The sequence below is a fragment of the Catharus ustulatus genome, chromosome 11, assembly GCF_009819885.2.
Source record: "Catharus ustulatus isolate bCatUst1 chromosome 11, bCatUst1.pri.v2, whole genome shotgun sequence".
In the NCBI taxonomy this organism is placed as follows: domain Eukaryota; kingdom Metazoa; phylum Chordata; class Aves; order Passeriformes; family Turdidae; genus Catharus; species Catharus ustulatus.
Window position 1 is genome coordinate 12177314 of NC_046231.1, and position 16982 is coordinate 12194295.

Consider the following 16982-nt stretch of genomic DNA (forward strand, 5'->3'; position numbering starts at 1 on the left):
TTAGGTTCTTGCCTTTGATTTGTTTGCCTTATGTCCATTAAGCATTGCAAAGAGAAGGGAATTTAGCAGAAGCTTCAGGGAACTTTCAGAATTAAGTTTTCCCCTTTGCTGCAGCACACTAGGACTCTTTTACCTGCATTTATGGGTTGGCATGGATAACACACTGGGGACAGCAACTTCTCTCTGACATCAACAGCTAGAAAAAACTCTCAAATTGAATGGAGCATTTGAAAACTTACCAAGCAAACACTTTATGTGCATCAATATAAGGAATATAACACAAATACAGGAAGTCTAATATTTAGGGAAGATGGGACAGAGGCAGATAAACAAAAGTCTGTAAGAGAAAACATCTAGGAACACACATTTCTCACAAGCAGTTCACATTTAGTACTATAGAAAGAAACCAGAAAATCAGCATGGCACTTTGCATGAAGAACTTTTTTAGCTAGTCCTTGAGAGGAGCTGTTTTTCTTACAAGCAGCGAAGAGATGCTCCTCAACTGCTGTGTGCAGCAATGTTACACAGCTGGGCCAGGAGATGGCAGATTTTTGTCAGACAACAGCAGGGAGCAGGTCAAACACGAGCAGGTTTTCAATTTCTGTCTCAAAAAATGTCATTGTACACATGTTTTTATAAAGGCAAAACCACAGCCCTGATCAAAAAAATTAGACAAATATTAAAAAGGGCACCTTCTTTTATCCTCTGGTTCAGATTAGGAATTACTGACAGAAGAGTTAAAAAAAATGTTTGCAAATATTTCATATTCTGCAGTAAATGCTTTTGCCTACTGCATGTTTTATGATTAGAAGATAAGTTAGAGTATGTTTTTACAAAAATGATGAAAAGTAAAGTATCCCAAAGGCAGCTATGATAAGGCAGATATCTTAGTCCATTTTAGACTGCATATATACTATTTTATTAAACACTATTAAGCTGCATACACTTTAAAAAAAAGCTGTGTCTGTTTATGAGAGAGAAAGATTCCTGTCTTACACTAGGGAAATGTGTACTGGGTTTTCATGTGTCACTAATATGATTCATTTGGATTGTATACAGAAGCTACACCTGCTCCAGAACCACTCCTCTACAATCTCTAGGCAGAACCAAGGTATAGGGTAAGCTCCTCAGGAAAGACATACATTGTCCTAGTGACTTGCAGAACCAAAGCTGTAGTTTCAACCAAGAAAAATAATGAGTAGCAAGCTAATGCTACTTATTCCCTTGATGTCCATCTTTAGCTTTTGTCCATATAAAGCTTTTGGTGAAAGATTCCAGATATCAGCTTAGCAAAAGCTTGGTGGTGTTTTGTGTCAACAGTCCATTGATCAATATTCAATTTACCATAGATTCACAGACAAAAAAGGAATTACTATTCAAAAGAGATGCTCACTCTAATTTAGCCAAAGAAGTAAATATGATCACACCGTCTCACGTGTTCTGAACATTAAAGGGTTTTTTTTGCACTGTGCTTGTATTTTGGTGCTTGTGATGTTAAGACTTTCAAATGGTGCTATAGATAATCAGCCTTAGAAGAATAGAACATTTATAACCAATATTACTGTTTTTAATATAACCAACATTTATTGTTTAAAAATCACCAGAAACACAAACCTATATATGAAAAGCATCATGTCTGCAAATCCACAGTGTGAGTCACCATATTAAAAAAAAAAAAAAAAAAAAGCAGACACAATTATATAGTGATACAATAATATAATTTGTCAAGCACAAATTAATCCTTCCTGCTGCCCACTCAGTTGCACTGGTGAGGTCTCCTAGCAGTAGTACTTCCTGTTTGGGAGCCTCAAGAAAGGTGTGGACTCATTGGAGAAACGCCAGAGGAAAGATTTAAGAATGCTCAGTTATGTAGAAACTATCACCTGGAGGGAAAATCTGAAAACATTAGCCTGGTGAAAGTATAAGAGAATCATAGCACTACACAAGTGTGCAAAACCTAGCCGCAGAGAGGAAAGGGACCAGTTCTTGCATCCACCGAGGATGGATATCATCTGCAATGACAGAGATTCTCCCCAGATACAGAAAAAAATAATTTCAAGACATTACCAGAGAAGTGCTGGAATGAATCAGCTAGGGAAGTCACGGGCTTTTAAAAAGAGCTTGTAAAATCATCTGCCAAGAGTGATGGAGATAGAATTGATCATTCTCCTCTGGAGTTCCCCCCAGCCTTACTTTCTGTGAGGATTGTGCTGATCCAGTTTGTTCACAGCTCTCAGCTTTTTCAGGGGACAGTGCTGGTTTCAAGGACTGGCAATCACAGGGAAGTCCTGGAAACCAGCCAAGGGAAATCCTGCACTCATCAACTTCCATTATAGGCGGGCTTCAGTTAGCCCAAATATATCATTATGACTACTCCTTAAGCACCTGCAGTTGCAAAACACAAATAATAATTTTATAATAATTAAGTTTTGTGAATGCTGATGGCATCTTTGTGGAAGCAGAGACGTCAAAGTGGGAACTGAACTATGGGATGTTTATAATTAGTTCCATTACAGCAACATGAACAGCCTAGCAACACACAGACAATTGTTGTGCCAGGAAGTACCAATACTTTCGAGTGAAGGAGAAATTGGAAAAGCACCATAGCAAAACGAAGTGTTTGAACCAATGTCACACAGGAGGCCAGCGCCTGAGCCCAGCAGACTGCACAGACAGACTGCCAGCTCAGCCCCAGCACCGGACAGGATTCCTGTGAGAACCCAAGAGCCTGCTTCCTAAATGTGGGCAGCGTGAACTTCCTCTGGGGCTGACCGCAGCAGCAGCAGCCAGGCCGGCAGAATGTCCCCAGGACGGTGTTTTACTGCTGAAGGACGGCGTTTTACTGCTGAAGGACAGTGTTTTGCTGCTGAAGGACGGCGTTTTACTGCTGAAGGACGGTGTTTTACTGCTGAAGGACGGTGTTTTACTGCTGCTGGCGCATCCCTGCGGGCGGGCGTGCGGGAAGGGATCCCGCGGGCATCCAGAGCCAAAGAAAGGCTGCAGCGCATCGCTGGACTTCAACAACCACAACCACTGCACCAGCCTTGCGCAGGGCTGAAAATGCACCATTCTCCTAGAAACGACCTCTGCCGTGTGCCCCTCTCCTCTCTGATACCGGCCCGCTTTGCCCCCAGTGCTTGAGAACATCGCTCAGCGACCGCCCCTGCGAACGGGCTGGGCTGGGGGGGGCAGCGCGGGGCAGCGGGGGGACACGGGACACGGGGGACACGGGGGGACACGGGGGGACACGGGGGGACACGGACTCCAGCACAGGGCAGGGTTGCGGGCACACGGACCCCAGCGCGGGGCAGGGCAGGGGGCACACGGACCCCAGCACAGCCACGCTTGCGGGCACACGGACCCAGCGCGGGCAGGGCACGGACAGAGCCACGATTCCCCCACAGGCCCGCCCGCCCGCACCTGCCCGAGGCGGGGCTCCCGCGGTGGGCAGGGCCGGCCGGAGCCGCTGGCCCCGGGCTCCGCCGCCGGCTCATGCGCAGCCGCCGGGGATCGCGCTGGCGATGGCGGCGCGGGTGCTGCCGCTGCCCAGGCAGCAGTCCTTCAGCCCGCCCACCGTCCTCAACCCCTTCGTGCACCCGGGCCGCCTCAGCGCCAGCGACAAGCTGCGGGTAAGGCTGGGGGGCGGGCGGGAGAGGCGGCCGGGCCGGGCCGGGATGCGCGGGGAGCGCGGCGGGGCGGGCGCGGCACCCCCGGCACGGCTCAGCCGGGGCGCGGCTCTGGGTCCGCGCTCCGCGCCTCGCCCCGGGCCTCCGCGGGGCTGTCAGCGCTGCTGGCTGCGGGGCACCGGCGGCTTGCGAGCCCCCTTGCCAGGGCAGAGCGCGGTGAGAGTGAGCGAGGTTTGAAAGTGCCGCCGGCAGCCGGGGCTGCGGGCCCGGCCTGCCCTGCGCCGCCCGTGTCCCGCATCCCCCGTGCTCAGCATCACCCGTGTCCCGCATCGCCCTTGTCCCACATCGCCCGTGTCCCGCATCGCCCTTGTCCCGGACCGCCTGTGTCCCGCATCGCCCGTGTCCCGCACCGCCTGTGCCCCGTATCGCCCGTGCTCAGCATCACCCGTGTCCCGCATCGCCCGTGTCCCGCATCGCCCTTGTCCCGGACCGCCTGTGCCCCGTATCGCCGTGTTCCGCGTCGCCCTTGTCCCGCACCACCCGTGTCCCGCACCCCCCGCGCTCAGCATCACCCATGTCCCACATCGCCCTTGTCCCGCACCGCCCGTGCCCCGCCACGCCCCCGCAGGCGAGCGGAGCGACCCCGGCTCTGCATCACATCTCCAGCTCCTGCCTTTGCCGGGAACAGGCTGCTAGTGAGAACATTTCCTTCCCCTCTCCGGCATAGTTTGTTTCCTGATTTAATCTGGCAAGGAATAATCGTGAGAAAGTTATGTCAGAGATGCAAAGGGTGATGAGCATAAAAAAGTCACTTTTTGGAATTAAGTTCTTCAGCTTTTTAGAGTCCACAAGCTGCATGCTTGCTCGATGAATACACGGAGGCTTACTGACTTAAAACTTTTAGCACAAGATGGAAAACAAGCTTTTGGAAACATTTGCGCAATTATTGCTGATAACATCACTCCTAGAGAAAACGGAGTCATGGTTCAAGAATTAATACTAGCCATCAGTTAGGCATGCCAGATGCCTCAGCTCTAGAGTTAAGATGTCAGCTTTCTTCTGATGTGAAAAGATAAAACAGAAGATAACTTTTTCAGTCATGCTGTTTCAGATGCTTAACTGGCTTTAGGCTGATTTTAAGCCTGGGCTGGGGAGGGGGGAGTAAATCTCTTAGCTTCATATTGCAGGGTGTACAACAGAAAATGGTACCCTATACTCCACTGGTGTCACTGAGTGGATTGAATCAGACCTCTGAGCTAAGTGCTGTCCCAGTATGACTTGTGTACAAGCACACGCAAGACTTACAGGATACTCATGCAACTAAGAAGCCTTTGATTCTTAAAAAAAATTCGTTAAAAATTAGTTTGTGAACCAAACATTAATATATGATTGAGGACAATGAGGACATCAGTGTGTAGGTGAAATTACAGTATTTTCCGCTGACGATTATAAATATCTGAAGCTGACATAACTAAATATTTTATGTTTCATATAGATCTTCCTCATGTTATAAACAATGTTTGCCCTGAAGTTAGCTGGGTAGAGGAAATGTGAGAAACCTGGAAAGCAATTTCAAGTCCTTTTATCTGCTATGTTTTACTAGCAACCTGCAACACATCTGAATCAGTAGCTTTAGGCATGAACCCTGAAGAAACTAGTTTCTTAATGAGGTTCCAGAAATGGACAGCTTTCTGTGCTGGCTGTCCTTTCTGGAGGATGCACAGACTACTTTGAAAGGCTTGCACTTTTAAGTTACTCCATAATGCGCCTGGAAGGAAAAGCACTCAGATAGGTTAGGACCTAGTGCTGATGAGCTCAGGAGCAAAACAGTCACAGAATTGTAAAGCAGAAAAGTACACAGAGAACATACTTTGTATTGTGGATTGCTCCTTTCTATTCTTTTCCTCCTATGGTCACAAGGACCAGGGTACTTCCTACTGGTTGCTTTGTCCTGTCAGCCTCTGCTCCTCTCTTGCTCAGCAGTGCCAGTCAGACCTGCTGGCAGTCCAGGCCATGCAGACAGTGTGCTATGAACTTCAGAAAAGAGAAGTCTCCCTTCTATTTCGGTTCTATATCAAGTGTAGTGTTTCTCCATCCTTGCAGTTAGGGATAGTCTTGTTATGTGTCCCCATTCTGTACTATTCCTTTAACATACACCAATACAAACATGCAATTTCAGAACCCTCTTTCTTTAGGAGTCCACAGCAGGATTTCTGTGGTGGTGACCTTGAGTGTAAAGGCTGCTATGTGCCTGAGGAATGGAGCTTGAAAGTGAGACAGGGTAGCTGTTTGCATTTCATTCAGCTTCCAATATAAAAACAGCCAGACTGAAAAGTGGAGTGAGAAGATTTTACAATTTCTTCCCAGTCCTTGTTCATAGTTTACAAGCCATCCTTTATTTGTCATTTTTATTTAGAACGTGCAAAGTAAGGATCAGTTGGTCTGTGCTAAACATCTTTATGTGTCAAACTATTTTAAAAGAGTTGACAAATACTTCTGGTTTCCATCCTCTGACTGAAGTTAGCTGCAATTAATTGTTGAGATTTTTCCTGTCTTTTAGTTCTAGTTCTTTTGTTCCCAATTGCTCACTTGCTGTCCTAACTTCTGAACTGCAAATGCAGAGCACAAAATCTAGTTAAGTCATTACTGGATTCCAGTTTATTCAGAAGAGATGCTCAGTGCACTGCTGCAGTGGTGAGCTGTGTGATACCACAACCAGCATGCTAAAAGCAGTATTTTTGGAAGCAAGCAGATGGACTGTCTGGCAGAACTGTGACATCCTCTGGGTGCTCATGGAGCACTGTCTTGTCCTGTGTGCACTGCTGTGGGGGACCATCCATCGATCACAGCTTCAGATGTCAAAGTGTTTCAGTGGAGTTGGGCTTCATTCTGCTCCCCAGCCTGCTCTGCTGCTGCTTCCTAGATGACTCGGCCACAGCTAAAGTTGAACAAAATTTCATATGCTGTTCTGTGGCTTTCTGAGAGACCTGCTTTTCCACTTTCCAGGCTTTTGCCATCAGTGGAGGTATAGTGCCATGTGTTGATCAAGGATCAGTCAGCTATGGGAGTGGGAGCCGCACTGCCAGGACTGCTGCAGTGACAGGATGTGCAGTTAGTGCAGACACAGTAAACAGAAAGTACATGGCTGATTCAGTATGTGGGAAAAGGTTCTTTGGATGACTCAGAATAATTCTCTCTTGGTGATTACTGCACAGAAGCTGGAATGGCTCTGATCCTACTGAGTAGTAACTGAACTTTGTATTTTTGTCTGTGTGTTTTTCTCCTGTGCTTTCCTGTTTCTAGTCTACCTTGACCTTTCTCTTTTCTGTCCTTTCCGTACCCTACTCTGCAGCTGATGGAGCAGAAAGCAACTCTGCTTCATTACACAGTGGCCTAGAAAGCCAGTAGCTTGCATCAGCAAATCTGTACCACCTGTGCATCTGCCTAAAATGGATTGATGAATGTATTAAAGTTTTGAAGAAGAGATTGTTTTGTTTTTGCTATTGCATCCTTTATTTTTCATTTTAGGTCAATACATATATATTCTTTTTTTTCATGAAGAAAAACATTACTTAAGTCAAACCACACTGATTTATGCTCACACTGCCCATTCTGGATAACTGAATGCAGCTGAAATGTTGAACTGGACTATAGATCATAGTACAAGAGTATGCATATGGAGAAAAAAAAGAACAAATCTAATTTTGGGAGATAAGCAAGGAGTCTTTGTTGGTTTGTCTTCCTACCTGACTTTTTTAGATTTGCCACAACTGGCACCAGAGTGAGTGGGAGCAATAGATCTCTAGGGTCAAACATGTTATGCTCAATTCTGCGATCCAGAACACTCCTTTACCTGTTGTCCATAAAGCTATGGTTGGAATTCCATAGCTAGTTACACAGAACTGTTAAATAAAAGAAAGAAATAATCAGACCTAAGTGTTCATGTCTCTCCTGGAAACTCATTGTGTGGCAGTGCTTGCAGAACATGAACATCAACACACTGTACCTGCTTATTGTGCTTACCCAAATTTACTCTGTGGATCCACTGTCATGTTGGGCTGTTGTCACTGTGCCTGTGGTAACACAGAAGCGAGTCCTGAAGGCTCCAAATTCATCTTAATCCTCATCAGTGTCAGAGGGTTTAGAGCCAGATGGCAGAACCTCCCTGAATATTGACTAGAGGAGGGTAAGAGGACAGTACATGGAAGGGATTTGGTGGGAGAGAAAGGATTGTGTTGGTGAAAGGAAAATTAGAAGCAACTGACAGTATCAAAAAATTGGATAAGTTATACACTAAGGTGCTTATTTTCAAATATACTATGCTTGTTCCTTTTTAAAGAAAACAGGTAAATTAAAATCCACTGTGATGTTAATAATCACAGCTCTAGGAGGTTGCAAACTATTTTGTAAAATTGACTTACAAAAGGACTTGCTTTTTCTGTACAGTAAGAGGCCATTGTTAAAGAGCTGGCTGGAAAGGTTGATTTTGAGAGAGGAACAGTGTTGTTCAGTTGTAGATTTTCTTAAAAATTAGTAAAGCATAAAACATAGTAAGCTCACAAGAATAAATTAAATTCTCTTAACTCTCCTTCAGTAACTTCTCTCATTCACTTGGACTGGTGGAGCTGTCAGTCTGTGACAAGCTCTCAGATAAGTTTTGAGGGACTTGAAGAAACAGCCCAAATAAATTTTTAAAAATCACTGTTACAGTTCTTTTGGGGGGTGTTTTGTGCCTAGGTTTGCACACAGACTGGTCCTCATCAGTGAGTGGCAGCTGGGCTGGATTAGTGCCAAAGGGAGTTGAACCCTTTACTGGTTTCCCAGGAATGCTGGGCTCTGCTCGCACAGCTCCAGCCTTGCTCAGCCTTCAGGATACAGTTTCCAAGCTAATGTGCTGGGGTAAAACAATTAAGGATTTCTTGCTGCCCTGCCCTGTACCAGAGCTGCCTGTGTCCAGCATGGTGCCAGTACACCTGTGTCCTGGAGCTGTGCATGACAATGCTCAAGGCAGCGATTCCTTTGGGAGGGCTGGGATGATGTTAGAGGGTTATTTGCAGTCAGGGCAACTGAAACCTTGGTTTTAGTCCCAGCTGGGGGAAATGATGTTGTGTTGTGTGTGCACATCTCCCTGGAGCAGTAGTGAGGATCACTTGCAGCAATATTGTGACTCAACACAAGATTTGTCATTGTGAAGGGCAAGAGTACAATTAGTCATCTTAATGATCCCACTTGACTTCCAGATAGGCAGCTAGTGATAGAAAGCTCTGTAGTGGAGGTATGTGTCAGCTGGGCAGACTCATCTGAGCCCTTGTGTGCTGCAGACCAGGACCAAATACAAACTGGAGCCAGCAAACTCAGTTTGCCCTCTGTGTCTAGCTACATCCAAGCCAAAAACGTAAATACTCAGATATTCCAGTTCTTCCTGAAATGGGAACTCAAAAGTGAAAATGAAATACCATTAATTATTTTCCATAAAGGCACTGGAATCATTAAAGCTTTCCTTACTAAATCACAAAGCAATAATGGTGGTACTTTAAAATCCTTGTAAAGTAACTACACAGATAGCAGAGTCATTTTTGTTGATACCATTTCTTACGATTTTTCACCTCTTTTTTTCCAGACTGTTCTCCAGGGGATTATTTTGCTTCCCATCCGTGCCATATGCATCACATTCATCTTACTCCTAGCTTGGCTGTCTGCATCAATTGCAACTTTCTGTCAGCCTGGAAGAGGATTTCTGCCACTGAAAGGATGGAGAAGGTGAAAAAGTGACCAATATTTGTGAAAACTAAGCTTTTTTTTTTGTCTAATAACACAAAGCCAGGGTCTAAAGCTTTTTTCCTTTCACTCTTCCTTTTGATTAAAGAGGATTCCTTAGTTTTACTCATTTATATAAAGCAAATTTTTAATGAGTGTTTTACAACAAATGGATCTTTTTAAATAGACAGATTTTCAGTTGTCTTGAGGCTAAAAAAATTGTATAAAAACATTTATAGACTATATGTAAGGCAGGACTTACTTCAGTAATAATCCTAAGAGGAATATTTGAGAAGAGTGATTAATTAAGTATTTTGTAGCATGACATAGACTGAGCTCTTGTGTAGCCTTTGTCATTTCTCCTATGCTATTATTCTGTGACAAAATTAGCTTTGACAGCTCCTCTCAGCTGCATTGCCCTTGAAGTGGTGCTTCACAGCTGCTTCTGTGGGTTCTGGGTTTCAGTCGCTCACTTCTGACCTCAAAGTACTGAAGTTTTCTTCTAGCCACGATGCACTGCAGCTGCAGGAGGAGAGGGAGACAGGGCAGGTGAATTCTAACAAGACCAAAAGGTTAGGGAGAGGTTAGGAAAGTGTCCCTTACTGTGGGAACACATTCCAATAAGGAAACATTGTCATTTAATTTTTCTTGTTAAAATCTGATATTAAAAACCAGTATCAGTTGCACAAATTGTTACACTAAATCTGCTAATTACTCGCCTCCCAATGGTGTTATGGTACAATGCCATGAGAAACAGTGTGCCTGTGAAGAGGGTTTCACAAGGTGAAAAGGTGATGTCCCCTTCCCTTCCTGCCCTTCAGCCCTGCATTCTCTGGTGAGCACTGCACCTGTGTGGGGCCCTGTTGCTGGTTAGAACTAGGAAATCTGTTAGGGGCTTTTCTTTTGAGGCACAAAATAAATGCTGACTGCAAGCTGGATGGGGTTTTTGTGTTTGTGTTTGAAGGAGGATGATCCAGACCACCCTGTCCAGCCTGACCCGTTCGGCGTTCTTCGTGATGGGATTCCAAGTGAGAGTGAAAGGGAAAGCAGCCAGTCAAGCAGAAGCCCCAATCTTTGTTGCAGCCCCTCATTCAAGCTTTTTTGATGCCATTATTTGTGCCCTGACTGGAATGCCATCAATAGTGTCTAGAGCAGAGAATTTGTCAACTCCAGTATTTGGCAGTAAGTATTTATGAAAAAAAAAAAAAAATTCAAAGGTACAAGTCATCAGCTTGACATTGGGCCAAAAATTTTATCTCCTAAAGTGATTTAAGGGCAGAGTTTTAAGCTCTTTAGCTTCCAAAGATACTGACAAATTATTTCCAGAGATACTCCTATGACACATTATCTTTTTGGATTGGTAAAAATGTCTCAAAATTATGCTGTTTCTTTTCAGGTATGAAATACAATATCATTTTGAGCTTGTTTTATAGTGAAAGAATGTTTTGCAGCTGCTCAGGTTGGAAGCTTTCTCTTTAATTCTCCCAGTAGTAGCTCAAAAAATCTGTTCCACTGCTGTCTTTTAACAGTGTGGCCCACAAACGTGACTGAAGGTTATTTCAAAACAGACCCAAACTACAGTAGTCTGGAAAATACCACATTTATAAGATTAAACCTACAGGCACTGTTATGGATTTTTTTAATGGGAGCAAGACCAGGAAGGAAAAAAAGAGGAGTTACTCAAAAAGGAAATGCAGGGAATGGAAAAGATCAGATGAGTCATGCTTCTATTATTTTCTCCTCCTTCTGGCACAAAAAGAGTCCCCGTTTGCATTATTGCTAGAATCAGCTGTAGACTTTCTGCTGGCTATACAGTAACCCAGAACACAGTAGGCAGCATAGCAGTGTTTTTGTAGAAATGAACAGACAATATATTGATTTTAGCTTAAAAGCAGAGGATTGGGACAGAGAAGGTAATTCTTTGCCAGATTTTTCATCACAGAGGTTCACATATTCTGATGTAGACTTCTGATTAAATGAGAAGGTTTTTTCTGTAATTTACATTGGAGATGTGCATGCTTTGTAACAGAAAAGGGAAGGCTAAAACTACATTTTGGGTGCAGTCTACATAAGTTAGGCCTGAGCATGGCTGGTGAGCAGACCCAGTGAAGTCACTCTCTTAGAATTGTGTGGAAATGCTTAGTGAAAAATAACAGCAATATTATTAGAATGTGTTTGGGTGAATTTTACATGTTTATATCTACTGTAAAACTCCTCAGCTGGCAGGCTGAGTATGTCTTCTGTGTCTTACTTCCCATCTTGCAAAACCAGAATGATAACACTCTTACCAATTTAGTCTGAAAGTTGTTTGTGTGGAGGCTGTCTCCTAGTATATGAATAATAAGTTTTTGCTGAGGAAGCCTTGAACCTGTGTGTTTTCTAAGCACTGGTATAAGGCCATTTTTTAAAATCTGTTTCACAGCAATTTTAAGATCCCTCCAGCCTGTAGCGGTTTCTCGTCAAGACCCCGATTCACGGAAGAACACGGTTGCTGAGATAACCAGGCGGGCATTAGCAAGAGACCAGTGGCCACAGGTAATAAATACTAACACTAATAAATACACTTCTATCATGTATTCCTATTCCCTACTCATTGTGCATCACCATATCACAAGTGACCAGCTGGATAGGATTCCAAAAATGTACAGAAATGGAGTCAGCTGTCAGGTGTATGGTTGGGTTAAGAAGGGAAGAATCTGGTGACCAGAAGGAGTTTTGTTGTGACAAATGGGTCAGTTAAATCCAGCCAGTGCCAATTGCTGCTGCAAATGCAATGTTCTTGACTGTCTCTTTTCCCTTGCCAAGTCTTAGCATGCTGCCTTCAGTGTAGCAGATGAATTGCATTGGTATTTGTGGATCAGTGTTCTGTAGCTAGACCATGTAGCTGTACTCACACCAGGTAGGATGAGCAGTTGATGAGATGGGTAACCCACACTGTCCAAGACCAGTACATGCAGTACTACAGCTCAAAATTTCAGTTTCTCACATAGAGCTTGCATGAGGTGGAGCTCAGTTCACTCTTCAGGTTAATAATGCACTTAAACCCAAGATTTTTAGATTGATCTGAACTGTTTAAAGATTTTGAGATGGAAGCAATAGTTACTTCTTCTGCAGTACCCATGGTCATTCCTCAGCAGCAAGCTGCTGTTCTGCTTCCAGGTCCTGGCTGGCTTTCCATCTGGAAGAGCTAATGGGGCAGGGGCTGATCAGGGAGGTGTTGAGGCAGAAGTCTGCTACTTTTATAAAAAGCGGAGGCCTGGGATGGAAATCCACATCCTTTGGAAGAAGAAAGACTGGGAGTAGTTGTGCATCTACAGACATCTCATTTTGGAGTGCCTTTCTGGAAGACCAACACTTGCCTTTTTTTTTGTAATGGCGTTATTTACACATTTCATACATTTTTACTTCATAAGTACCGTTCTAAAAGGTTTTTTTAACATTTTTGGTACTTTGATTCATAAATCTATTTTTCTAAGCTGCTCTAAATAATTTTAGAGCCTCCATTATTTTTTTTAATTTGTCAGTTAAACATGCATGTGCCAAATTTTTTTAGTACTGGGCTTACAGACTACACTGGTGCTTATGATTTGCTAAACTGTCATGGATGAATGCCCTGGTAGACCTGATCTCTGCTGAAAGCAGCATGAGGAGAAAAGGGAAATGGGCTCCTGCACCAGTGCTGCACTTGGGGTGGAACCTAGATATGTACTGTGGCATAAATAGATTATGAGTCAAGTAATCTGGGCATCTCCCAGACTGAGTCAGCCCTACAGCTGAGGGTGTCACTGGGTGGTTTCTAGTCGTGAGCCCTGGCCACACTTTCTGATTACAGGAAGTGTCGTGGAGAGCTGGCTGTAACTTGCTGCGTGCAGTTGGCTGTCATACCCTTGAGCAGTCAGTGTCCCTTGGGTGTGACCTACTGAGGCCTCTTTCACAGCTAGCCTTGACCTGTTCATTCAGGCTGAAGTGGGAGCACACCTTGAACACTTGATCCAGACCATTTTGTACTGGGGTGTTTTTAGAATGCTGCTTATGATGCTGTAGGGTTGTGGGAAACCAAAGCTTGTGTTCCACAGGGGGCTGGATTCAGTGTGTCACACTGCAGTGCACTCAGTGTACTATCTCAGACACTAATTCAGAAGCCTGCTGGGTGCTGGTGTGTCTGAGTCACTGGGGTTCAGAGGCTGCTCTGGTGTGTAATGCCTTCAGAGCTCAGTCTCACAGCACATGCCTTCTGTGCCTTTTGCTCTGCTGCCCAGGCTGTGACCACATCACAGCTGGCATCTCACTGATGGCATCTCTGCCCAAGTACCTCATGCATTTCCTTTCAGCCCAGACTCCTGTATTCATACACCCAGCAGCTCAATAAGGAACTGCTGTCAGAGGAACAATTCTATTATTGCCAACACTAAAATTACAAGTGAAACACTTAAAGCCTTTTATACCAAATTTCTGAACTGCTAAAGACCTTTTCTCAGAATTCCTTTCTTAGAAGGCATTGGTTTCCAAATCAAGATGGACCAAGTTAATAATATTGTGAGCATCCTTCATTAATGTTTGTTTCCTTTGGAAACAGTAATGATATTGCTGTAATACAGTACAACAGGTCACAGAGCTTGCATAATGTCAGCTTGTGCATAACAGATACTAAAGTAGAATCCTTTTATGAAATGTATGTGTGTGTTTATATTTTTCTCTCTCTTTAAATCCAAGATACTGATTTTCCCAGAAGGCACCTGCACAAACCGATCCTGCCTGATCACATTTAAACAAGGTGAGAGGTTTTATCCCATTGTTGTTGGAAAAAAATATGTGATACTGATTTGATAGTTGTAGTAAGGACTGAACTTGTGAAGGTACATCATCCACAACAGCACTGTAGTAATCCCTTACATTATTAAAGTTTCAGTGGCACTAAACCCACCCTTTTATACTAGTCAGCTACTTCTCTGGTTTGTGCTATTGTACAGGGTGCAAAATATCTGTGATGTATATGATTAGTTAGTTGGGGGATTTTTCTGGATACTGTTTTCATCTAATTTATTTACTCAGAAACTCAACTGGGATTGTTGAGAGATGAATGTATGAAGTTGCTCACATGATGTTCTTTTATCCTAGCTAGCAGTTGGGCTGTCTTAGATTCCTGTAAATTTTGCCATGCAAGATTTAGCAACCAAGCTACAAAATATCTTTGTGTAGTGCTTAGCAATCCAGCACAAAAAATTATTTTTAACACAGAAACATATTTCATTGCATCATTAGATTGTTGTGCTGCCCTTCAGTTAAGAGAGGAGAGCAATCTAACTTCAACTGTTTTACAGTGTCTGCGGTAGAAGTGTTACAAAACTAATACTACATGCCCAGATCCTTATCACTTGTGATGGTCAGAGCACAGAGTGATTCAGGAAATGGTCAAAAGCCTTGTGAGCATCTCATCCTTTCAAATTAATGCCTGTCAGTGGAGAGATAATGCACAGAAAGTGAGTTTGAACAGTCCCGGGATCGTAGGCAGCTTTCTCCTTGAGATGGAGTCAGACCCTTTTCTATTCTGACATCTTGCTGTTGATTTAAAAACAAATAAAAAACCAACCTACGATAGACATAAACCCCAAATCAAACAACAAACAAAAAACTGAAGTAGAACACTTCTCATTCTCCTTGTGTTTTTAAAAATGTCTCCTTCCAAGTGCTGTTGTCTGAAATAAATCACTTAAAGCTCCCAATTGCTGTATTATGCTTAGTAATAACAATTAGTTGTAATTTGTGGCTGCAGGTGCCTTTATTCCACGAGTCCCTGTGCAACCTGTGTTACTGCGGTACCCCAACAAGCTGGTGAGCAGAACATTCTTCTGTTTCTAACTAATAATACAGACAGCAAAGGCCTGGCTTAAGTGGAACCTACAATAAATATTTTGCATTGAAGAATATGTTGTCCTGAACTTCAGCACTGAAGAGCTCCTGAAAGCAGCCAGGCTTCCCAAGTGTCACCATGGTGTAGTTGCTGTTCTGAATGTGAAAAATTACTGCTGGGCTTCTTAGCTAGAGAGGGGAGACAGGAAAGTATTGCAGCGGAAGTTGGAAACTTCCTGCAGTGCCACAGAGCCTGCACTTTGATGTCTAAAATGGACACAACTTCCCTATTTGTCATCTTTTTTTGGTTAACCTCAAGATAGCCTCACTGCAAAGGGACTTGCAGAGTTTCTGAACAGAAGCAAAGCTGAGCAGTGCAGTACATCCAGCACCCCTGCTCAGGAGGGCAGCCTTGCAGATGTTCTTTTCATGCAGCATTCCTTGTGCAGCTCCACTTCACCTGTAAAAGGCTGGGACCTTTTCAACCTTTTTTAAATTGACTAGTCATCCAACAAATCCAGAAAAGAGCAAACTTTCACTTCCTAATGTTTTGTTAGGATTAAAAATATTGTTGTTATTTGCAAAGACTCCTTTGTGTAATCCTTTTACAAATGGATGTCAAAAGTGAACCACTCAAGGGGATTGGAATCGCATTTCACTGGTAAGATTTAAGGATCTGCCAGTACACACTGTAAAAGTAATGTATAAGAAGTAATAAACATAGAGAGGTGAAAAAAAAGAAAAACAAAATATCAAAAAAAGCATGATAAATTATGCAGAAATGTCCTTAAAAACTAAATGAGACATATTTATGAGAATGCCTCTCTGAAGGGAGTAGTAAGGCCCACTGACAAAGTCTTACTGTTTTTTTCCCTACTTCTGTTGTTTAGATCAGAGTGAATGATTTACAATATCTAACTATACATTTTATTCCCAATTGTTCTTAAAACTCCTACCATGCTTATTTCCAAATTTTTAAGGCAAGGAATCCTATTTGCCTTAGCACCTTTATTTATTTTCACTACAGGCCTATAAAAACATCATCCACTTTTACTAAACTTGTGCCTGTTTTAAATTGTAATTTATCTGCTCCCTGACTTTCATCTGGTTTTGTCATGCATTTCTGTGTTTTATTTTTTCCTTAGGATACTGTGACCTGGACATGGCAGGGCTATTCATTGTAAGTTTCTTAATCCTACTGAAAATTACATACAGAAATTTTTCCCCTGTTGCTAAACAGTCTGCCAAACAGATTCCACTAAGCCAAGACACATGTTCTTCTAGACCTGTTTTTATGAGGGGGAAATACCTGGGGATAATGCTGTCATGCAGTAGATTTTGTATCTGGATGGCTAGAGAGAGGATTAGCAAAGGAGAATATTGTTTCCACTTCCTCCACTCTTTTTTCTCTAATTTTCTTCTGATTTGCACATTACACTAGAGCAAAGGAAGAAAAGTATTAAAGAACCTTCACAACTGTACTGAAAATATGTCTGTAAAATACTTTTCACTTTACAAACATTCATTAAAATGCGTACTTTCAGAATCCATATACCACATTTTTGTGTGGAATATGTAGTGTGTCTAAGTACAATAGTCCTGATTTACTAACATTTGTAAGGCAGCTAATTTTGAAACATATCTGGACTAGTGGAGCAGATCATAAGCACCTTTTAAGCTGTCTAATATATATATATATATATATGTATGTATACACTTTTTAATATATATAATCCTAACGTCTGCACA

General features: G+C 43.1%; 1 protein-coding gene across 1 annotated transcript in view; it reads left to right on the plus strand.

Annotated features, from left to right (window-relative positions):
- The first annotated feature begins 3478 nt into the window (after positions 1-3478).
- Positions 3479-16982, plus strand: part of LPCAT2 (lysophosphatidylcholine acyltransferase 2) — a 30188-nt gene continuing 16684 nt past the window's right edge. Inside the window, exons 1-7 of the mRNA XM_033069796.2 lie at positions 3479-3629; positions 9247-9386; positions 10348-10565; positions 11806-11918; positions 14097-14157; positions 15157-15215; positions 16379-16413. Coding sequence (XP_032925687.1) covers positions 3522-3629; positions 9247-9386; positions 10348-10565; positions 11806-11918; positions 14097-14157; positions 15157-15215; positions 16379-16413 — 734 coding nt within the window. The 5' untranslated portion in view covers positions 3479-3521. The remainder of the gene's footprint in view (positions 3630-9246; positions 9387-10347; positions 10566-11805; positions 11919-14096; positions 14158-15156; positions 15216-16378; positions 16414-16982) is intronic.